At 44.7% G+C, this 24,655-nt stretch overlaps 1 protein-coding gene across 1 annotated transcript in view; it reads left to right on the top strand.

The window, feature by feature from the left end:
* The window catches only part of nrxn2b (neurexin 2b), a 919,866-nt gene that overhangs the window by 373,981 nt on the left and 521,230 nt on the right, over positions 1–24,655 (top strand). The window contains exons 6-7 of the mRNA XM_056300763.1: positions 3,297–3,320; positions 17,566–17,727. Of these exons, the coding sequence (XP_056156738.1) occupies positions 3,297–3,320; positions 17,566–17,727 (186 nt within the window). The remainder of the gene's footprint in view (positions 1–3,296; positions 3,321–17,565; positions 17,728–24,655) is intronic.

The raw sequence follows: 24,655 nt of genomic DNA, 5'->3' as shown, positions 1-24,655 counted from the left end.
TCCTCATTTTAGAAGTCCCCCTGCAAAATCAAAGGGAAACAATTGTGATTTTCAATATCTGTGTATGTCACAGGGATAACACTCCATTAGCAGCCGTGATACTGACTAGCCTTCTGCGTCTCTGAAATTACTCGAAAATTGTGCAGAAAATCTGTGAAATGCCGTCTTTAAAGTTGCATTCGATGACATTTGCGACTACAGCAGTATGTGGTGTTGTTGTCCGCACTTTCTTACACAGTGTAGCTTGTTTTAATACACATATCTCACGGAAGGTAGCAGCAAACCAGGAAGTTATGCTTGTAGTTTTCATATTCACAGATTGTCCTCCAGGGAAGTCACTGGATGTCACGTCTCAGTGGTATTTCAGAGACACAGAAAAGACTGATAAGCATTATGGCTGCTAATGGAGTGTCATCCCTATAACATAAGAATCTGAATGCTTTACCCCTACAGTGAGGGGGTCTGGGGGCTCTGCATGGTTTGGGTCCACTTCTTCCCTTAGAGGGAAGGGTCACTGCAAATCAATACAAAGTTATTCAGAGTGATCACCTTTTTCCTATGATGAGACACCTCTATCCTGACGGGAGTGGTCTCTTCCCGGATGACGGTGCCCCCATCCACAGGACACCAGGGGTCACTGGATGGTTTGGTGAGGATGAAGATGATGTAAATCATATGCTATGGCCTTCACAGTCACCAGATCTCAACCCATTTGAACACCTATGGCAGACTTTGGACCGATGTGTTAGACAGCACTGTCCAGCACCATCACCGAAACGACAAGTGAGGGAATATCTTTTGGAAGAATGGTGCTCCATCCTTGAATCCATGCAAATTCAGAACAAATCCAGTTCTATTCATTTTTCAACCTTTCATTTGACCCACTAAAGTTATTTTGAATCAATCAAATGTTACCAGTTCTCTTCCATAAGTCTAGGAGCAACCTTGACCTGCCACTCCCCTCATTGTTTCATCAAAAGGGTGTCACCCTCGTGTCTCTTCAGAAACCTGAAATTTTAGGATTAATTCCCCACAGCCGCGCTAGAGCCGCTCTGCCCGAGACTTGATCGAAAGATAACCAGAATACAATCATCAAATGCCCCGTGAAGGAGTTATAACTCCGGGAATTCAAAATGCTCCTCGCTATAGAATCTCTCATTGCTGTGCTGTATATTGTAAAACTGACCACGTGGCAGCATTTAAAAAGCCCAAAGCCATCGCCACCTCCGTGAGCGCGTTTGCCTTAATTCGATTAGCCCTCGTTGAGCTCCTAGTCCTTTGAGCCCCCTTTCACGTCTGCCCAATGATGTTTCAGCTTATTTACTTTTCTTTTCTTTGTTTTTTTGGAGCCAGTCACGTCAGTGCTGTCTCCAGCGAGCGGACCGCAGTGTGCACATGCAAATGTTCCACCCACCACTGCGACGTATTTACCCTAATGGATTAACGGTAGTCATTAGACAAAGTGGGGGGATTCGCAGCAGCACTTGAGCGTGGCCCGGATCAAAGAATGGCTGGCTGGCTGGGTGGGCGGGCGGGCGGGTTCAGTTCTGCACCGGCCCACTGGTCCCTCGGGGAGGCCTCGGTTTGTGGCAGCCCGCTTACGCCGAGCTCCCACACACATGTCAACACGGAGTAAGCCGTCCCACACAAAACCACACAGAGAGAGGGCCAACTAGACACACACAGCCACACACACACACACATGGACTTATCTTCTGTGCATCCTCACACCAAGAAGTAAAAGCATTAACATCTCGAAGGCAGTCTTACTTTAATTTACTCTCTCTTCAAATTGTTAATGAAGTCCAAAAAAAAAATAGAGAGCTAAAAAAACCTCATTTTGTGTGTGTGTGTGTGTGTGTGTGTGTGTGTGTGTGTGTCTGTGTGTGTGTTTCCCCCCCAGGTCGCTCTTCTTGAGAGAAAACGTGGGTCTATTTTTTCCATGAAACATGACTAAATGAATGACTCTCACTCTCTTTCAGAACGCAGCCGCGTCGGCAGTGGAGAAGATGCTCGCGCTAATCTTCCTTTTCTTCTTCCTCCCTTTTTATTCTTCTTCCCCTCTGCTCTTTCTTTCTGCGCTCTCTCAACAACATGCAACGTTGATTTGAATGCGGTTTCCGCTGTGCCCCTTACCGTGGAGTTATTTAGGGGCGGTTCTAGGATCAGAGCTTTAGGGGTGCTGAGCACCCAGAGTGCTGGCCGGCCAGGCAAGATAAATTTGGGGGGGGGGGTGGATCAAACCATTTTCAAAGCATGGGGGGGGGTGCTATATTTTTGTTGTTAAAATATTACGTTTAAACCATATACCAGATATGGTTTTGACATTTCTTCAGCTTATTAAACACGGACATACAGTAAAAAATAAAACATCTCTTCAATTTTAGGGGTGCTGCAGCACCCCCCAAAAATGGGCTAGAAACGCCTATGGCAGCGGTGTTACAGAAGTTGTTTAAATTGCTGATCTTTTTCAACTCTTTTTAATGCACTGCAATGATTTATTTCTGGTTTTCTCCAACTCGCGAGGCTCCGCTCACTGAATGAGGTCCTGAGAACGGCTTTCTTAGGCGCTTACAGACACCTTCACAAGGGATAAAACGGGGTTGGCCATACGCACAAGGCTGGTTTTTGGCAGAGCATTACAGTCCGCTGGCCACGCCCCGCCCTCCCCCCCAGCCCAGACTAGCCAATCAGGTTACCAATATGCCTCCCTCATTCCCGTCCCCAGTCCAACACACCGGCCCTTTAAACATTCCCCTACACTCGTCCTCCGCTGGACGCGGGTTTGCTAACTTTTGCCTCTCTTACTAACAACAAGCTTCAGAGCTCCTCCAGTCTGAATGTTTCCTTTCGGTGAATTTTATTTCCATTGCCCTTTTCTCTCCTTCTTCATTTTGACGACTAACACTGCCACTCACGGAATGTCAGCCATCCTGTTTTCTCTACTTAACCTGCGACTTTCATACTAACAAATGTATTGTTATTGGTTGTTCCCCCCCCCTTTTGTTTTTAAATTTTGGATGACCCTTTAAACAAATAGCACAAAGAAAAGTGTCACAAATCGTTCTTTATTTCTTTATGTGGATGATTTGATATGTGCAAACAGGAAGAACTTATCTATTCAGACTTCTGCCAGGAGTTTTTTTTGGTTGGTTTCTTGTTGCCTATGCAGAAGAGGTGATTTTTTTTACCCCCCCCCCCCCAGTTTTTTGGCTTGAGGTGTGTTTTATTGAGTTTACACTTTGTCATCATTATTATTATTATTTTCTTTTTCCTCCCCCTGTTTTCTCCTGAAGCACGCGGGCATTGGACACGCTATGGTAAACAAACTGCATTATATGGTAGATATCATTCTAATTGTCTTACACTTTGGTTTGCCCTGGGTTTTCCGTTACCTCTCTCTATTCCGTTTGCTTTACCGTAAATACTCTCTGCCATCAACTCCGAGGTAGCTGGAAAACTCCACCTCTCTACATGCCTTCTCTCAGCCCACTCTCCACATGGTATTGCTTTCTATACCATCCAGAATACCCCCCCCCCTTCCTGAAACGACTCAATAAAGAGGTCTGTCCTAAAGGGACGCGTTAAATGTAGATTTAGGGTTGGGTTTTTTTTCAGTTCCTGTACAATTTATTTTCATCCAGTTTTTACTTTTTTCTTCCTTTTTTTCTTTTCCAAACAAAACATTTTGTAAACCTCAAACACTATCCGTATGAAGAAATAAAGAATCCTGATACGAGACGTCGTCCTCCGAAATGAGAAATCGGAGAATCGTTTACTTCGGTTAATCCTCGTTACCCCCCAGTTTCGTTTTGTTTTTCTCCTCTATGAGGTTTCTAATGACGTGAACGCACACAGCAGACTCACAAAAAAAAGAAAGAAAAAGAAAGGCAAATCCAGTGACAGGGAGTAAAAATAAGATGTACATAGTTATCGATGCCAGCTCGTCCTCATAAATGATGGAGCAACGCTAAATCTGACTTTGTTGGCTGTTCTAACCTGTTGTCCAGGCTAGTCGCTCTTTTAATGAGGATGACACTATTTAATCCCTCAGATTCAGTATTACAAATCCCACTGTATAGCAGACCTTGAAAGATCTTATCGATCCCATTAGTGACCATGATCTCCCCAATAGTAATGTAATCGACTCCTGTATTTTCACAATGTGTGTCTGGTGTGTGGTGTGTGTCTGTGTGAGAGTCTATAAACGGCCAAACTAAAGCCCTCGGGGCCTTGATTCTTTTTGGAGGTTATTGGGGATGATCAGGGGCACCTATAAAAAATAGCAGAAAATTAAATTGGAGGTTATTGGGGATGATCAGGGGTACCTATAAAAAATAGCAGAAAATTAAAATCATGCATAATTAATTATGCATAAATATGCAAAATATGCATTTTTCTAAAAATGGATAAAAAAAACGCCTTTCTCGGCATTTCAGATGATTCTGAGCATCTTTGATTTTTTTCACCTATAATTTTTTTTTTCCCTGGGACTAAGAAATGTTTTGGCATTATGCAAAATAAATGCATTTTTGCAAAAATGCACTTATGATCCTCATTTTTTTTTGGAGGTGGTAGGTATTGTTCCAGAGAGGACCAGAAAATAGCAGAAAATTAAAACAATTATGCATAATTATGCAAAATATGGATTTTCTAAAAATGGCTGCTAAAAACCACTTTTCTCGGCATTTCAGATGATTCTGAGTATTTGGGGGGAGGGAGTTGGAGTGGGGGGGGTTTAGGGGCAGGGGGAAGGCGGTTAGCTGGCAGGATGAAGAGGAGGGAGATTTAGACGGGTGGAGAACCAAACTGCTACATTGTAGCGGGGTTCTTCTAGTAATGCTATAATAACAAATACCGAGACAAGAAGTCACCTGTAAGCACACATGCAAACACAACTACATGCCTGTATGTGGGAGTATAGTTCAATGGATGCAACTTGAGGTTTAGCAATGATGCAAATTTAACTGAAAATAACACGTTGACAACCTTTAATAAGGTGAAGATAAAGAAAAATCTGGTTGAATACCGCCTAGTCTTGCACACTTTTACTCCCTGTTGCTGGACTTGCCACCAAACCATCCACATTTTTTCGCCGTGTGGAGCTAAACCTGTGGGAAAATCTTGACTGTGTGCGATCGACCCCCTCATCAACACTAACACGTTACACGTCCTAGTTTACGGGCCTCACCCTTTGCATGAAGAGTCTTGACCCCCCCCCCCGATCTTTTGTTGGTTGTTTTCACTATACTGATTGCATTGAGCATATATGTACATGTATATATTATGGCTAACATATATACATGCATATATCATTTATCCCAATATTATCAATATGGCCATGAAACACATTAGCCACACCTTGTTATATTTCATTTACTTATCTTACGTTCTTTTCTTTTCTTTATTTCTTTGAGTTTAACTTCAAAAGTCACATACTAAAATTAATAAGGACCTCCCACCTTATCTTGATAAAAACCAAAAAAAGGGGAAAAAGTAAAGAAGGGAGAGGGTCACGTGTTCTTGGTGAATAAGGTGCTTTAAGTCAGTCTAGCCATCATAACACGGGGTGTCTTACAGAACCATATGGGAGTCAATATATCTAAAAGTGACATACTGATACAGTAGCAGAAATTGGGCAAAAAGAAAAATTTTTTTTTTTGTTTTTTGACTTAAGTAAAGTAAACCTGTTCTGGAAGTATTGTGATGAAATGTGCGAGGACACATAAGTTATGAGTGTGCTGATTGTTTATCTGGGGGGGGGGGTGATGCACGTACTGTATTTGAATACCAATCGCTTTACTCACCGAAGAGCCCAGACACCATCCCTCTCCTCTCAGGTTTCCCAATCTTCAAAAAAAAACACCCTCTCATCTCCCTCAATACATCATCTGTGACCGCTGACACCTCCAAACTTCACGTGACCGCTGGTTTGTGTACCTGCACTCTGTCTGCATGCAACTCTTGGCTAGAAGGAAGAAAAAAGAGAAAAACGCCTGACGCCCTCATGCATCTTCACAGGACGGAGCCGCTGCTCTCGCCCAGCACGCCATTCTTTTTGCACGAGTGTCTTGTCAGGTGTTTTTTTTTTTTAATCCTAATTAATTTCTCAACCAAAACAGTTCATTTCCTTCTTCCCATTTGTGTGGTGTTGTGGTGCTTGGTTGTTACATTTAGAACTAGCCCCCCCCCCCCCAAATCCATCCCCATTTGCAGCATTATGTCAGATGGTTTTAATTGTCTCCCATTTTGATTCGTTAGTTGCGCCGTTTGTGTTGTGTCTGATGGCGATCTCCTTCCAGCTCCCCATCCTGCCTGTCATCTTGCTGTGGAAAGTTGCATGGCTTGTGTTTGTGTTTAACTCTTGGATGGAACCATTTTGTTTCTTCTTGACAGAAAATAGATAGAAAGAAAAGAAAACAAGAAACCCTTGTCATGTGAAATAACACATATTCACTCCAAATCTGAATCTGGTTGGAGCAAATCAAACTGCAGAGGACTTTTACAGAGTCCTCTGTGTGTCTCCCGCTGCTGTTACTAAATTTGCTAAAACAAACGTGTTACTAATCAGCTGTTTGAATCAAACCTTTGTTGTAACTGTACTAACAACCATTTTTGTGTCTGACTTTCCCTTACTTACTAAAGTACTAACCGACTCCGCTCACCCTCCAACCCCAACACTGGGGAACACCCCCCCACCCCCGCTGTTTCCTTCCTCATCCCTTTCAATAAATGTGGCCAACACTGCCCTCCCACCCACCTTTCATCTCCCCCAGACCCATACTAACCCCGGGATTCAGCTTAGCCAGATGCTGTGGGTTACCTTCCAGAGGTTAGGACTCCATACCTGCTGCTGAGGAACAGATCCCTCTCTCTATGAGCCTCGCTCGCCCAGTGTTGGTCAGCTGCCAGACACCTGTCAAGACTTCACTTCAGCTGCTGGGTGGAGACGCTCTCTCACCTTCTCTCTCTCTCTATCTCACCCTCCCCCCCTTCTCTCTCGCTCTCTCGCCCTCTTTCTCTCTCTCGTCCTCTCTTTCTCTCTCTTCTGTATCTCCAGTTACCAAGGTCTAGCCTTGACCTTTAGGTGGAGGAAGGGCAACTCTCTTTGGTCTAAGAGCATGGTCTGTTGTGAGTTAGCTTTGTTTTTTTCTGCTTCATCTAAATTATGAAAATTACAATATTGATTACTAATCTCCAATGATAAGATATTGCTTTCCCCAGTCAAATTTTCTTCATCTAGTAAGTAATGGCTTTTAGTTTGAGGAGCACTGAACGTTTTGAGCTACAGCTGTAACGTTAAGTGTTGTGCAAGCAAGGTAAGCTTTGCATGTGTATTCGCGTGTGTGTGTGCGTATGTGCATGCGTGCGTATGTGCATGCGTGCGTGTGTGTGTGATCCTGGTGGCTCTCGGTGTGTATTTCCCAAACACAGCTGGAATGATGTTGACCCCTGTTGACTTGATGAGCGGAGATCCACTTGATGGAGCCCTCACCAGCTGACAGCCTGCAGTTAGACATGGTTAATGAGCCGGTGACACGCTCAGCTGAGCACACTGCAGGATTCTGCTATGAGAGCAGAGACAGAGAGTCAAACTCTGGTTACTTTTATGCTGCGGATGTGATCTGGTTGCAGAACCACAGCTATTTAGTAGTTGGTACTATATGAAGAACGAGAGAGAGAGAGAGTGTGTAAAGGGTATACAGCATCCTGTTTCTCTATGAGCATGGCCCTGTTTACACCTGTCATTAACATGCATCTTGGGTGATCCGATCACAAGCGGAAGGGTCTAAATACAGGTGTGAATGCACCCAAGACACATTGAGGACGCACTGAGATCCGGTCACTCAGACCACATTCGAAGGTGGTCTGGGCCGCATATGACCGCATTCTTGTAGCAGTGTGTATGCAAATGTGTCCTGGGCCACACTGAAGGACCGCCTACTCAACTGACATCCTGTGTAAGCGGAAGTATGTACTCATTCGCTCGCCAACAGTGTCATATGGTCTTTTCTGACGTTAACCACACGCCACCTGTCTACCTGCATGGATCCGCGGGGTCTTAATGCACTCCTCATGTGAATAGACGGGCAGACAAGCGCGCCATGAGTAAATGTCAGGCGCTCCACGCGTAGTAACCATGGAAACGGCTTCTGTGCGCTGCTCTATCCCTGCCGGTACGTGAATATTTTTTTTCCTTGGATTAATTTGGGAAGTTCCCGCCCTCAAGCGCTAGGATTGGCCAGGTCAATCTGTCAGTCAGCCTGCCAGGAGTCCCGCCCTCAATTGCGTATTCAATTCATTATTCAGCTCACTACACCAGGCTGCGGCATATCTTCCAAAAATATTGAAAGAAAGACTCTATAACTAAATAACACAACTACTAACTTTCAAATCAGTTCAGTTAATTAGTTTATTAGTGAGTTGATGTGGGGTTAGTATAGTTTAGTTGAGATATAACTGTTTAGAAAAGTTATATCACGCAACAAGGATCAGTCTCTTGTCCATTTTGTGGGGTGACATTGGGCACCGCGTAGGAAAAAAGTTCAAGACAATTCAACGATGGCAGCGGGTGGGCATGTGCATGAGACGAGCAAGACCGCGACAGTTTCACAGTACTGGGCCTGCGTGTCACTCTGCCTGACAGATTGCCTGCGCCTCCCTACCTGCCTGCTCCTCCTTACTTGCCTGCTCACCTTGAAAAGGAATTATTAAGGCATGTCAACCGCTCATGGTCTGAAAAGACCAAGCATTAAAGTGGTCACTCGAGAAACATTCTAATGCCAGGTGTGAACTGACATACTTAGAGCTGTCCACTTGTGATCGGATCACCCAAGACACTTGTTAACGCCAGGTGTAAACAGGGCCATTATGAATCCCTCCTGGCAGGGTAACAGTCGTTCAGGTAGATACGACTCTCTGTCTTGGGTTTTCTCTAATGTCCGACACCCACAGCGAAGTACAGATCAGCCAAGGTTTGTGTTGTTTGGTTTTTCTGAGTACTGCACAGAAGTGGAGGAGTTTGAGGAAAAAAAATCTGTGTAACAGAAAAAAAAGTGAGGAGAGAGAGGGAAAGAATTTGGTTGATGAAGATAATGAGCTGAATGCTTTTGAATTCATCAAATCTACTCTTAATGGAGTGGAAACCATGATGGCACTGTGGGGAGAGATGCATTATGAAATGTGTTTATCAACTAGTCATGCTTTTATGTGTCATTAATGCTTTTCGTTCATTAACTCCGATATTACAATTTACAATATGTTTCAGGAGAGACTGATCACGTAGTTTGAATTGGGTACTTTTCATAGGCTCCGCTGCAGGTATCATTGGTGCTCAGGCCTTTTTGGAGATGTTTTAGCCCCCAAAAGAGTCCACAGTTGTTGTGGCGTAAGGAGGAGTGGGACTTCCCCAGTTTAATGCACAAACCCCTGATGACTGTATACAACAATATCAGTTTATTAGCTGCCGGATGAAAAGGTGATATCATTCCACACCATTTTCATTACTGTAATACAGTGATGGGAAGCTGAGAAGAGTATTCGAGTACACATGGATGTTGCAGTATAAACTGGAGAAAAAGGTCATTAAATCAAAAATGACAGATGTTTTAAGTACATCTTTAGTAATATTTGCCCTTGAATGAAAAGTTATGAAACAAATTATTTCTGTAGTGATTCTTCACTGGAACTTCTCCAAATGGCTTCATCCCTGGAGAGAGCGTGTATGCTTCTGCAGGACCAACCACTGACCACGCAGGTAGAGTCAGATGCTGCTGTTTAAAATATTATTTTACAATGTTCAGAGAGGAGTTTTGTCATTTCGCTTCCTTTAATCTTAATTCAACTTCCACAGTATGTTGCCGGGTGGAACTGGTTGATATTGAAAACCAAGGTGGAATAAAAGGAAAGACAGACCGAATGATAGGGTTCACCACCGATGCAAAAGGACAGCTCGTGTACCGTAGGAAGATGACTTCTCCTGAACTTGTAAAAATTGAAAACTTTAGCGTCATGTTAAAAGTGACTTTTGGATGAATTTCAAAACCTTGCTATAACCAACTTCTGTGCCACAATCGCTTTATACCTACTGTGCTTTTACATTCAATCCAGAGAGAGAAAATGGTGAGACCAGAGGTGAAAATGGACAATTTTCTGGCAATAAACCCCCTTAAGATGAGTTGTCATTCAGAGAATAGCACTGTGTATAAATGGTTGTAAACCATTTTCCTAACATTTTTTCGGTGCATTCCATATTCCCATGTGTTTCAAAGGTACACAGTTGCTGCACCTATTTGCCTTTGAATATATGTTATCTAACGTTTTCTCAGAAACGGTAACAAATGAACACTTAAGAGACTGGTTTTGATCCGTTCAAACTCTGCTGGGAATTCTGCAGTCCCTCTTTGTTGACCTGGGGGGTGAAATCCCGCTGAAATGAGTCAATAAGGTCCAACCTGCAGAGGCCTCGGGACATACCTCCTGATCCGTAGGTAATCGAGGTGATATTGCTATGTGGTCACGGTTCCTGTCGCAAGAGGGGAAGTTCTGCCTCTGCAGATGCTATTGTTAAGTGTGACACTTAAGCCCTTGTAAAATCCTGCAGCCTGAGGGTGCCATGGATGAGATACTTTCAGATGAACCGAGGACAGCTTTCTATCAGATACCACGGATTTGCTACGGTGCGAGAGGTGGCAGCTTGTGTCCAATTGAATGTTCTGTAGCAGTCATAATCGTGATCGCTTTGTCAGTTAAGAAGTGGAGTGATCGTTAAAGGAGCATTCCCGGGGAAAAAAACACTTCTTTTTTTTTCCATCATCTGTTTGTGTGTTTTTGGGGCCTTCAGGGCATCTATTAGTATCATTAAAATCAAAGTTTGAGGTGTCAGATATTTTCAGATTTTATTAAGTCAGTTGTGCTCCATACAGAAGCAGATCGATATTGTCTTCGAAAGAGTTATAAAACTTGTGATATTTTTGACAACGTGAATTTGAATATAAATTACTGGCTTAATCCGATTTGTCTTGTGTGTGTGCAGTTCAGGTCAGTTTGTGTCTCTTTAAGTGTTCACATTTCCACTGCACTGCCACCTGCTGGCCAGTCATACTAGAGGCACGTTACAGGACTGTGTATACAGCTAGCTAGCACTAGCTAGGTGGTTAAACGTAGTTTGGTAAAACGACCTCAGACATGACTGATTGTCAATTTGGATGATGATGGTTTTTCTCAGTACCACATAGAATTCTCTAAGTACGTGAAATTGAAATGCGATGCATTTTGTCAATCACTGCTAATCATTTTAAGCTACATAGGTGAGATGCCAGTGCTTTAATCACATCAAATTAGTTTAAGATCTTGGTACATTTGGTCTAAATGTTCATGTGGTACAAGCATTAGCACAAAACCACTTTCATCTAAACCGTCCTGTGAATAACCTATATATGCCATCTGGCACGGTGGCCCAGTGGTTAGCACTGTTGCCTCACAGCAAGAAGGTCCTGGGTTCGAACCCCAGGCCGTCCCAGACCCTTTCTGTGTGGAGTTTGCATGTTCTCCCCGTGTCTGCATGGGTTTCCTCCGGGTGCTCCGGTTTCCTCCCACCATCAAAAAGACATGCATGTTAGGGTTAATACTCCTGCCTGTGCCCCTGAGCAAGGCAATGGAAAGAAGAACTGGAGTTGGTCCCCGGTTGCTGCAGCTGCCCACTGCTGCTATACAATAGGATGGGTTAAATGCAGAGAACACATTTCATTGTACCCTGTACAATGAAAAAAATAAAGTGGCTTCTTCTTCTTTCTTCTATGTTTGCTCTAGTGCTTGACTTGACTTGTATGTCAATCAATAGTCTGTAAGGAAGAAGGAAGACATGTCCGACATCCCCATAGTGTGGCTAGATGAGGTGAAATCAATACTGTAGAAAATGTTTTTTTAATTTCTTGAGACACCGGAATACATGTGTCTCATTGATTTATTGTCTGTTCAAGGTGTTTTCCCTAGCAATTTCTGAGGAAGTAAAGCCACTAGGAGTCCTGCGGAGTTAATGATGCAAACATCCAAGTTCATTAGGAATATACAGTACCAATCTTAAGATGAAGAGTGCAGTAAACAGTTGGTATAGTGTGGAATATACGTGATTCTGCTTAATTTTAAACGTCAAAGTCATAAATGAAAATGGTGAGGAGCTTTCCGTTGGGACAGAGCATTAAAAACCCTGTTGGTTTCTGCATCACATCAGTGCAGCTTTTGCACAAACTGCAATATTTGGTTACACGCTAAGGCCTATGAGGAATAAAAAAGAAAAAAGAAAATCCTGCCGTCTAGTCTTCAAACCAGATATTGTTAGTTTATTTATCCAGATTTTAAAAAATAAAAAATTCAATTGTCAATAAAGCAAATACTAAACCAATTCTCTCTGCTAGCTAAGTAATGTAGGCAAAGAGAAGCAAGAAGGAGCAGATAGCCAAACCTCCTTGGTTACTCCGACTCCATCTGAAGCAATGATCCAACTCCGTTTTTTTTCAACAGGCGGTTTGAGGAGTTTGCACATTTCCTCCCAACTGCATTTCTTTGAGGCCAGTTGTGTCTGGCAGTTTTGAGGCCCGACTTGTGACGTCAACACTTTTTTGTTTCCCTTTCTGCCAGTGCTGCAAGCACGTGTAATGTCAGGCAACAGAACGGCTGTGCAGTCTGGTTGGCGTAAAGAGCAAATTGTACAGAATAATCTCTTGGAGCAAGCTGGCTGGTGTCTTCACTTGGCTTTATTTATTTATTTTATTCGTGTTATGGCGTGTGTTACCGAGTGTGTGAGTGTGTTTGTGAGTGTGTGTGTTTGTGGTGTACCGTGTGCTGGTTTTCAGAAAGAATGTCTGGTTTCAGTCTGACTTTGGACAGAAATGACAGAATATGATGTTTTGTCCTTGATATTTTGGGGAATTGGGGGTGGGGGGCAAGAGTGGGGAGGGGTGTGAGAGTTGATGAAGGACTAGGTGAGTGCCAGAAACATTTGCTAATCTCTCAATCAGGTGGAAACGTCGCAGGTGTCTCGCAGCTGGCCGACGCTGGTCTTTTTAATGACTGGCTCACGGCGCTAATGATCAGGCTCATGTCCAGCCCCGCACCCCCCACCCAGCTACACCATACATTACAGAGCCCCCCGGCCCCTCCTACCTCACAGGCCGTTTGTGTGTTTGAGTACTTTAGTCCAGTGCCCCACTATGAGAACCACAGCCAATTTGATATAAATTATAAAATTGTGGTGTATCATTAAAAAGTGCACATCTACAGACGGGGACCATTTGTGCTAATAAAACAAGCGTATTGTGCCCATTACTGCCACCTAGTGGCAGTTACGTGGTATTAACATGGTTCAAATTGAAATGTGTTTCTGTTTATCCCTTTGAAACAGGTCTGAAGTATTTCGGTTGAACATTTTTAGAATGCAAATAGTCCCAATGGCATCTAAGAGAACAAATAGTAGTGTTACGACTATGAGGGGGTCCGTAGAAAACGTTCTCCCCTGTAAGGGGTCCCCAGCCCCAAAAAGTTTGAGAACTCCTGTTTTAGTCAACCACGTTCACTTCCTCACAGCTCTCGGATATTATGGAGATTTTGGAGATTATTTTGCATCGATTACCTTGGCCAGGTCTTTCCAAGGTCGTTCTGAATCACTACCAGCTTCATGCCCCCCCCCCCCAATCCACAATTCCTCTTCTTCCTCCTCCTTAGTCAGGAGGTCTCTACTACACACTGTGTGTGTGGGTCGCTGTGGTGGCCGTCAGATGAGCCCACTGACAGCCCGGCCCGAAACCGCCCAAAGATGCCCTCACCCCACCCGCCATCACCTCAGACTGCAAGCACTGCTACATCCACTCTCTATGTGCCAGCCACACCAGGCCGGTCTGACCCCGCTTCCTCCACAAGTAGCGACAGCAGACATAAAAATGGGTTGCCCTGTTCACAGGGGAAGTACGGTAAAATAAAAAAAAGTTGGAAAAAATAGGAATACATCATTGAAAAGATGAAAAGAAAAAGCTGAGTGCTCAGAGGGGGGTTTGATCAGTCGAGTGCAGTTGTTCGGGTTCATGTGCAGCTTCTCGTTTCACACTGTGGGCTGCTGTGGTTATTTATTTAAGGCATATTTAAGACTCATTGGTGAATTGGTGTCTAGGCCTTCTATGTGTTTTGCAGAAAATCAGCCTGTGCCTGTTTCTTGATAGCGTACAATTGTTTGATGAAACAAATGCCCAATGAAAACATCAATACTTAAACCAAGAAAAATGTCAACAGTAGTAGCACGACCCCATGAAAACACATCTGATAGGCTCATGTTATTGTGTAAAGTTAGGTGAAGTAGATCATGGGAAATCATATCACTTTTTCATACAAAACCAATATTGGGATCTGCGTATTCAATACACATACCATATCCAACTCCACAAATGTGTACAGCTGGAGTAAACACGACTACAACTTGCATTCGTATTTGGCGTGCAAAACGTCAGACTACTGCGAATGATTCTGCACATACTTTGCAGAAATTATGCAGTCTGCTCCCGCCTATATGCAGAATAGCAGATGTTGAATCTAAGATTGGAGAGCTGTGCTGCAGCCCAGACCGGCTCCATTAGAATAATTAGACTATAAATTGGTAATTAACTGCAAAAGTCCCTTCCAAATCATACTCCTTGGCAGGATGCTGTAAATGCTGTTGCTACTCACAAACACAGCCATTACGTGGCTCTTTTAGCCAAATAACACCCCATAACCATTCATAAAACATTTAGTTAATGGCTGCTCTAGTGTGATGAATATAATGCAAAAGGGGAAAAAAGGACAAGATGTTCATTTATACAGTCTGACAAAAACATGGTAAGTGTTTGAAAGGGATTTGTTCTTCCTCGAGCCGCATCAGATGGCTTTATTTCCACGTCGTGTTTCATGTAGCGTCTGAATGGCTGTGGTAGAGTCTGGTCGCCAGGCTGCTTTGCTTTTGAGCGTTGCCCCGAATATGATTGTAACCGGTTATTTTCTTGCCCGGTGCGGGATTCGATACGGGGTGTACCGCACCACAAGGCGACATCAGACCCGTCAGCTAGGGACTAACGTGTCTTATTGGTAGTTTACAGTCGTCACCCTCTCCCGGAAGCGCGCCCTCGCACTTTGTTATTCCCGCGCTCCGAAGAGACTTCTGAGGGTCTGCACACTTCCGGATCCCACCGCTGCCACCAATGTAACCGGTTATTTTCTTGCCCGGTGCGGGATTCGATACGGGATGTGCCGCCCCACAAGGCGACGTCACTAACCGCTCGGCTAAAGGGTCAGACCCGTTAGCTAGGGGCTAACGTGTCTTATTAGTAGTTTACACGATTTTACATTTGCGAAGCCCGACAAAAACGTAACGTGACGTGGTCGCAAAAGAAACGCAGGGGCCTCGTGTATCAGTCGTTACGAGGGCAAACGTGTTCTTACACACTCGTGGAAATTTGTAGCCCTCAGGTTTGTCTGACAGTCGGCGGCCAAGTATGACGATTATTTGTAATTCCTTCCTCCTAACGCCTAACACACGTCTACCTCTTGCAACGAAGACATCGGTGGTAGCCAAGTCGGTGTCTAAAGTCAGGCGTTACCCAGGTTCGACGCTGGTCTCTCAGACAAACTTCAGGGCTAAATAAATCCCACGGGCGTGGAAGAACAACTCGCCCATAGCAACGGCTGGAGGCAGGCGCGCGCGCAAGTGTGGGCGGGTCCGTTGGGCAGCGCTGAGTCACGTGACACAAGTTAAAGCGGGAAGAGACGAGTAAAGAAAATGGCAGTGCGTCCATCCGGGGGGGCAACTTCAAATCTTTCGGATTTCTCCAAGAGAGAAGGAAGAGTAAGAATTTAGCCTCAGTACTAATTCTTCAGTAATGGTTGCCTGTTGATTTATGATGCAGAGACGGTCTCTTCGTCGTGATTGTAGGTGCCGTTTAGCTAGCGGGCCGTACTCGGCTTTGTAAGTACCGTTTAGCTAGCGGCCGTACTCGGCTGGCCCCGCAGCATACGTGTATTGTCCTTTAGCAGGGGGGGGTTTCGCGTAAATAAATCAAATTTCCATGAAGCGACCTAAAACGGTAAGGACTCATTCACACTAATTGCTAACAACCACTGATATTTTTAACATTACAATGCGTAATTAATCTGGAGCGTGAACGACAGTTTATGCGGTACACATCTCAAATTTTCAGTGATTATGACATGCACGTTGAATGTTAATAAGGTGCCAGAGTGCACAAAGAAAAGCATCAAAATAGAGCCTTGTTTATATATAAATAAATAACCAACCCCTGCAGAAGTCCGGGCTCAGCCCCGAATGCCCCCAGCTCCTGGAGACGCCCCTGGTTAACGTTAGCAAACCGAATAGAAAATGATCCCCCATCTCACCCTAGCAAGTGTAGACTTGTACAACGACGAGTCGTCTCATCTCGGCTTCCCGCTGAAATCGAGGTCAATTTAAAACGACTTTTTCCTTCTGTCGCCCGTGTTACGCACATAGCCCCTGCGACACAAGCCGGAAGGCCCGGCGTCGGGACTGAACGTCCCCCAGACAGCCGCTGCTGCGCACCACCGACATGTTTATTCATCCCGAAACCCGCATGAGGGAGCCGCACTGCGCCTGCGCCTCAACCCGGATACAAAGCAAAGCCATCTCGCACCATCGGCTGCTGGCGGTGCGTTTGATTCCCGCCCGGCGCTTTTACGCCCTGGTAGCGATCAAACGCACTTCACCGATGCGTAACCTCGCACCAAAGACGAGACTCGGGGCGACGAGATAGTGAATATACCAGTGTTTCCATTACCAACAAACGGTTCAAACGAGAGATAGTCATGACTGTCACACCCAAAGGCCATCAGACTTTTGAAATAAATCAATCAATAAATGAATCCATAATAGTCGTAAAGTGGCTTTGAATGTTTGTATGGCCGTCAGTTTAAAAGGGCTGTATACTAGTTTAAGTCGTGCTGTTTGCATTCGACTACAGTATTATAATATTTCTAATGCATAGTGACTCCAGGAGGACATGATATGTTTTACTGCTCCACATTCACATCCACTTACCATTATCTATAGAAAATCAAACCCAAAACGGATCAGAAATGGACTGCAAGCTCTGAAGCTATGGATGTCGCCGTTTCAAAAAGCGACTAAAATATGGTAGATGCTGCTGTACATCTATCTGCTGATACTTAAATATATGGATGAGCTTGTAGGTGGGAAAAATAGAAATAAAAATCACAGCTGCAACACGGTGGCTACACCTCAACAACTGCACTCTGAAGTGAAACCCCCTTCTCTGACTGACACCCCAAAGCAGCCAATCGAACACCACCTTTCGAGGGACATGTCCTGCCTACATCCGGTGTATAATCCAACTTCTTCCTTGTTTTTCCTCCTCATTCTTCTACTTCTCTCCTCTCTCACGCTCTCTCTCTGTCTCTCAATTGCTACCTGTCTGTCTCTCTCTCTTTTTCTCTTTCTCTCTCTCTCTCTCCTCCAATGTCTATCTCCTCTGGTCCGTGGGCCTATGACAGGTGACCATCTCAGTGGATGGTATATTGACCACCACTGGCTACACCCAGGAAGATTACACCATGTTGGGCTCCGATGATTTCTTTTACATTGGTGGGAGTCCCAACACTGCCGACCTGCCCGGATCCCCAGTCAGCAACAACTTCATGGGATGTCTCAAAGACGTGAGTGCACACGTGCGCACGCACACACACACACTGGGAAAATGTCAATGGCAATAAAAAATAATTCCCTAACACCCCCCCCCCCCGAGGGCTGAGGGGGGAAATTTGCCTATTTGTTGATTGCTGAGCACATCTGGTGGTGCATTATTCTGTTAAATCTTTCCTGGCCCTCGGGAAGTGAAGTACTTTACTTACTTATAGACTAGCATTTATCTAATGTGTGTGTTATATTTACGCTAAATCGGTTACACTGATTTTGTTGGTGATGCACAAATGAGATATAAGATAATATAAGAAGATATAAGCACAAATGAGATATGATATAAGAAATCACAGTGCCCATTGGGTGGAAATTCTCTTGCACAGCTTTAAAATAACAGGAATGCATCGCACATACACTCACGCACATATGCACACACACATGCACATATGCACATGCACATACACACGCATGCATGCACACACGACACTGCCGTTCATGTGTAGGAGGACTACTTTATCAACAAATCTTTGTTACTGTTCCTTTTGATGGGAAAGGCTTTTTTGTTTTCACCAGGACTTTTAAATCACAACTAAGCAGGCTGTCACGAGGACCAGTGGCGGCTCCCGGTATTATGCCCTTGTAAATGTAATTACTCGCAGGAAGACAACGTGACGTGACGGCACTGCGTTTCCTAATAAAACCGGGCTGATTGAATAAGTAATTACTTTTCCCATCACTTTTAATGGCGCGCACAGTAATCGCCCCATCTCCAACTTAATTATGCCCGCAGAATTACGTTTTCATTATTTGGGCCCCTATCAGCAGGCTCCCCCGCGGACCTTAAACACTCCCAAGGAATTTCAACTGTTCTGTCCCTTGCCGAGATTAGCCCGGGTTTATACGTCAACACACACATGCACACACGCACGCACACATAGGCGAATAAATCGAGAGATGAAAACAAAGCACCGCAATGCAAAGAAGGAAGGAGGGACGGCAAAGGCTGAAGTGAGTGAGGTACAGAGGGAAGCCATGCGAGCAGAGAGACGGCAACAGATGCCGTGTGAGCGACTGTCAGCTGGAATGAGTGATCTCCCAATTACTAGCTTAGTGAGGGAAGCTGCCACGAGCAGAAAAGGAGGAAGAAATATCCGTAGCAGGAAGACGTGCAAGGAGAATCTGCAGTAGCGAAAGGACAAAACGTGTCACGAAAAAGAGAAGTGTGGCAGAAATGAGAGACGGTTAGCGGGGTGACAGGGGGAATAAGTGGTTTTGGGGTGTGAGCAGGGTCAGGCCGGTGCACTGTGTCTAGAAGATCTTCATGTTTTTGTTTGCGATGTGGAAAATCATGCACATATTCCTTAATTCATAGGTATGCTTGAGTTAAAAAAAATTCTTATCACCAGTTCATCTTTGGTGCAATAACTTCCTGTTTATCTGAGCTGTCAAAATTGGGTTGAAAAAAAAACAACCTTTTTTTGACGTGCACGGCTGGAGTCACATTTTCAACCCTGGTCAAACTGCAGATGTGTATCATGAAGGCAACAGAAATGAATCAGAAAGAAAGCCAACCGGAGAGGACCAAGCCATGGTGGGAAATACAACAGGGCTACTGCACGGGGCAGTTGGCTAGTGGAGGGGTGCGGTGTTACTCATCCTGGTGTTAGGGGTTGTGGCCAGGCTCTCATTCTGCCACTGTGGCCAGACGCCTTTGATATGCCTGGCCAGCGGTGCCTGGGCCCCGAAATCCATCGGAGGAAAAAAGAGGAGCAGAGGAAGAGTAAAGACACCAAAGGGCGCCATAGATGTGTGTGTGTGTGTGTGTTTTCTCGGCTCCCAGTGGGAGTTGTGGGGGTGTAAAATCATATCTTGCCACTCCTCAGCCCCTCCAGTCTTGCTGCCATATTTTGCCCGCTCCCTCTCACCGCCATCTGTCTCTCCGTTGTCACCTCCGCTTCTCCGTCACTCTGCTGGTGACCTTGCTATCAGTCCATTTCACACCCCCTCTATCTTCCACCTCAATCGCTTTCTCTCCCGAGTGTGAAGTTACCACTCTCCACCTTGTGTCACATTCTTTTTTTTTTTTGTCTTTTTTTCACTTTTTCCACACCTTATTTTTCCCCACATATTTTCCTCTCTCTCTCTCGCGCTCTCTCTCTCCTTCTTTGTCTATTATTGGTTCCCTCAACCTCTCCCATCGTCCTTTTTCTTCAGGCAGTTTTGTGTAATTAAGTCCATGGTGGTAATGTCGGTACGCCAGCTTCGCCATCCTGACGGCCAAATTAAAAATTGATTTCTTCGACTGATTCCATACACTGACTGAATGCTCTCACCTTCCTCTCCATATTTTCCTCTCTCTCGCTTGCTCTCACTCTCTCTGTCTCTCTCTCTCTCTCTCTATCTCTCTCTCTCTCTCTCGCTTGCTCTCTCTCTCTCTCTCTCTCACTTGCTTTGTCTCACTCTCGCTCTATCTCTCGCTCTCTCACTCTCTTGGCTTGCTCCCTTTCTTTCTCTGTCCCTCGCTCTCGCTTGCTCTCTCTCCATTTTTCACCCTGACATAGTGACAGAATCTTCAGGACTTTCCTGCCAGCTCATCGAACCTCATTTTTAACATTCGTAGATCTTATTCGACCACTGTGTGTGTGTGTGTGTGTGTGTGTGTGTGTGTGTGTGTGTGCGTGTGTGCGTGTGCGTGTTTTGCATTGCCATGTTCCAATGGTAATGCAAACAAGCACATTATGAATCACCACTGAAAACCACAAATTAAATGTGTAAAAAATGCATTCTAAATCCCATTGATGCTTTAAAATAGCATGCTGAGTTTTCCCAAACACCATTCATCGACTAGAATAATATGTTCACAAACACACACACACATCTACAAAAATGAGCAACAAGTGATCGTTTGTGCAGTGTGGCCAAAGGGTTTTGGCTCTGTGGAGTTTTTCAATGAGAAAACAAATCAATGGAGTCACCCTGCAGGAGGGTTTTGGCCTCACAATAGTTGAACCATTAAAAAATGGAAAACACATAAGCCAATACTTGTGTCTGGCCCACAGGGGTCCTTATTTGGAAAGGATGTTTAAGTTAATCCAACAAACAAACAAAAAAGGGGGGGGGGCACCAACAAAAGAAACTGTTTTTTCCTTCATCAGTGACTTACAGAGCCTCAAACCATTCAGTAGAAGAAAGTAGCTGAGAGAGGATACTATGTCAAGTTTTCAGATTATTTTTTCATCTTTAGTTATTAGTCCGTCAGGTCTTCCAGATGGATGTAGCAGCCATCACCTCTGCTGTAGCCAACTGGACACTACAGAGGAGCTGCCAAGACCTGCAGCCTTCTCCGCAAGCACAGTTGCAATAGATACCTCTGAGAACACTTCACGGTCTTTACGAGCTTGAATGTATGAGGAGGAGGAGGAGGAAGAAGAAGAGGGAGAAATAAGAGACACTAGCCTGCTAGGTGAATACGAGGATCCGTGCTGCCCTTGCTACAGATTGGTCTCACCACATGGCTTCTTAACCTCAGAAAAGCACCAAGCAGCCAAGTCAGCTTTCAGAAGGTGACACACCACCCTGGATACCTTTATACTGCAACCCCCGTCTCCTTCTGCTGCTGCCCCCCCCCCCCCCCCGCAGCCTCTTCTCATCCCTGCTCCCCCCTCTGCTGTTTGTTTATCATGTTTATTCAATTCATTTTTGTTAGCATTTCATCTTTTGCTTTCCCCTCCTTGGCACTTGTCCTACATATGGCAGCTGGGTTGAACGTGATGCTAACAGGCAGGATGCAGACCACGTGGGAACACAAGCTCCCCTGCAAACATGATTTGGGATTTTTTGGGGGGAGATTGTCCCTAAAATATTAATTACCAAGTTGTTTTTGCAAGAATTTTGCTTTGTGCACTTCTCTATTGTTTAGCAGGGTGATATATCACTCATTCCCTATGAAGGTCAGGGTGTTTAACCATGATCACCATCCAAACCTGGTGGCACTATAGCAAACTTTTTTTTACCCCCCCCCACCCCCTTTCTCCTCTATTGTACTTTGCCAATTACCCCACTCTTCCGAGCCATCTCAGTCTCTGCTCCACCCCCTCTGCCGATCCGGGGAAGGCTGCCTACTACCACATGCCTCCTCCGATACATATGGAGTCACCAGCTGCTTCTTTTCACCTGACAGTGAGGAGTTTCACCAGGGGGACTTAGCACATGGGAGGATCACGCTATTCCCCCTCCTCCTCGACCAGAGGAGACGCTAGTGCAGTGACCAGGACACATACCCACATCCAGCTTCCCACCCGCAGACGCGGCCAATTGTGTTTGTAGGGACGCCGACCAAGCCGAAGATAAGATAAGATACTTTATTGTCATTGTGCGCACACTGACATTTAATTTGGTGACTCTCAGACCAGCAGCACTAGACAAGGTAAATGATATGAATGGGGTAACATGGGGATGCGAACTGGCTATCCCCGTGTTGATAGGCAACGGAATAGACCGCTATTCTAACTGGATGCCCCGTGGCGCTATAGCAAACGGACAATATTGTATGCTTCATGTATTACTGGCTTTGTTACAGAGTCACTAAACCCTAGACCATTTTAGTCAGTCTGCTGACATCTACAGGTTAAAAAAAACCAAAACATGGCAGGTTGGTCTTGCTACTCTGTGATGTTGGCATATTAGGATAAATAGCTGCCGATAATAACATTATTAATGGATCTTTTGGATGTAGGTGAATAAATACACCTATCAGCACTGACAAACAGACAGACAGAGCCAGCGCTAGTAACTGTCAATAGTACTGTCAGTGCTGGCTCTTTGTCATATCTACATTCAACAAATCCACCAATGTTATTATCTGCAGCTGTGTTTACCCTGGTATGCTAACATCACAGAGTACCCACACCAGCCTGCCATGTTTTTGACCTTTACATGGTTTTTAATCTGGAGATGTCAGCATACTCACTAAAATGGTCTGGGGTTAAGTAACTCTTTAATGCTGCACAGCCTTCACATTTGACTTATCCATTTCTAATTTGCCAGGAAATCGTCGTGCTAAAAATTCTGTTTGGCAGTGTGGCATCATAGACTATGTTTGTTTTGATATTTGTCTCTGAGGTACAGATGTGCTGAAGTACAGCTAGTACAGTGCATCCGGAAAGTATTCACACCCCTTCACTTTCCCCACATTTTGTTATGTTACAGCCTTATTCCAAAATGGATTAAATTCCGTTTTTTTCTCATCAGTCTACATACAATACCCCATAATGACAAAGCGAAAAAGGTTTTGTAGAAATTTTTGCAAATTTATTAAAAATAAAAAACTGAAGTATTGCATGTACATAAGTATTCACACCCTTTGCTATGACACTCAAAATTGAGCTCAGGTTCATCCTGTTTCCACTGATCATCCTCGAGATGTTTCCACATCTTGATTCGAGTCCACCTGTAGTAAATTCAATTGATCGGACATGATTTGGAAAGGCACACACCTGTCTATATAAGGTCCCACTGTTGACAGTGCATGTCAGAGCAGAAACCAAGCCATGAAGTCAAAGGAATTGTCTGTGGACCTCCGAGACAGGATTGTATCGAGGCACAGATCTGGGGAAGGGTAAAAAAATAAATTTCTACAGCTTTGAAGGTCCCGAAGAGCACAGTGGTCTCCATCATTCGTAAATGGAAGAAGTTTGGATCCACCAGGACTCTTCCTAGAGCTGGCCGCCCAGCCAAACTGAGCAATCGGGGGAGAAGGGCCTTGGTCAGGGAGGTGACCAAGAACCTGATGGTCACTCTGACAGAGCTCCAGCGTTCCTCTGTGGAGATGGGAGAACCTTCCAGAAGGACAACCATCTCTCCACCAATCAGGCCTTTATGGTAGAGTGGCCAGACAGAAGCCTCTGCCCAGTAAAAGGCACATGACAGCCCACTTGGAGTTTGCCAGAAAGCACCTAAAGGACTCTCAGACCATGAGAAACAAGATTCTCTGGTCTGATGAAACCAAGATTGAACGCTTTGGTCTGAACGCCAAACGTCACGTCTGGAGGAAACCAGGTACCTCTCATCACCTTGCTAATACCATCCCTACAGTGAAGCATGGTGGTGGCAGCATCATGCTGTGGGGATGTTTTTCAGCGGCAGGAACTGGGAGACTAGTCAGGATCGAGGGAAAGATGAATGGAGCAAAGTACAGAGAGATCCTTGATGTAAACCTGCTCCAGAGCACTCAGGACCTCAGACTGGGGCGAAGGTTTACCTTTCAACACGACAACGACCCTAATTACACAGCCAAGACAACGAAGGAGTGGCTTCGGGACAAGTCTGTGAATGTCCTTGAGTGGCCCAGCCAGAGCCCAGACTTTAACTCCATTGAACATCTCTGGAAAGAGCTGAAAATAGCTGTGCAGCGATGCTCCCCATCTAACCTTACAGAGGTCGAGAGGATCTGCAGAGAAGAATGGGAGAAATACCCCAAATATAGGTGTGCCAAGCTTGTAGCTTCATACCCAAGAAGACTTGAGGCTGTAATCGCTGCCAAGGGTGCCTCAACCAAGTACTGAGTAAAGGGTGTGAATACTTATGTACATGCAATATTTCAGTTTTTTATTTTTAATAAATTTGCAAACATTTCTACAAAACCTTTTTTGCTTTGTTATGATGGGATATTGTATGTGGATTGATGAGGGAAAAAAAGGAATTTAATCCATTTTGGAATAAGGCTGTAACATAACAAAATGTGGGGAAAGTGAAGGGGTGTGAATACTTTCCGGATGCACTGTATGTACACATGCTATGCCTACATCATGGGTGGTTTATTACCAATGAATCATTATAAGTACTCTCTGAAGCACCCCCCCCCCCATGCAAAAAGTCCTGAATGTCAGGATATTTAACAGGGCACGAGTACAGCTTTCAGTATTATGTTGGGCCCCGATGCTGGAA

Source organism: Lampris incognitus, chromosome 20 (genome assembly GCF_029633865.1).
Source record: "Lampris incognitus isolate fLamInc1 chromosome 20, fLamInc1.hap2, whole genome shotgun sequence".
Taxonomy (NCBI): domain Eukaryota; kingdom Metazoa; phylum Chordata; class Actinopteri; order Lampriformes; family Lampridae; genus Lampris; species Lampris incognitus.
This window is presented reverse-complemented; position numbering and strand designations above follow the sequence as displayed.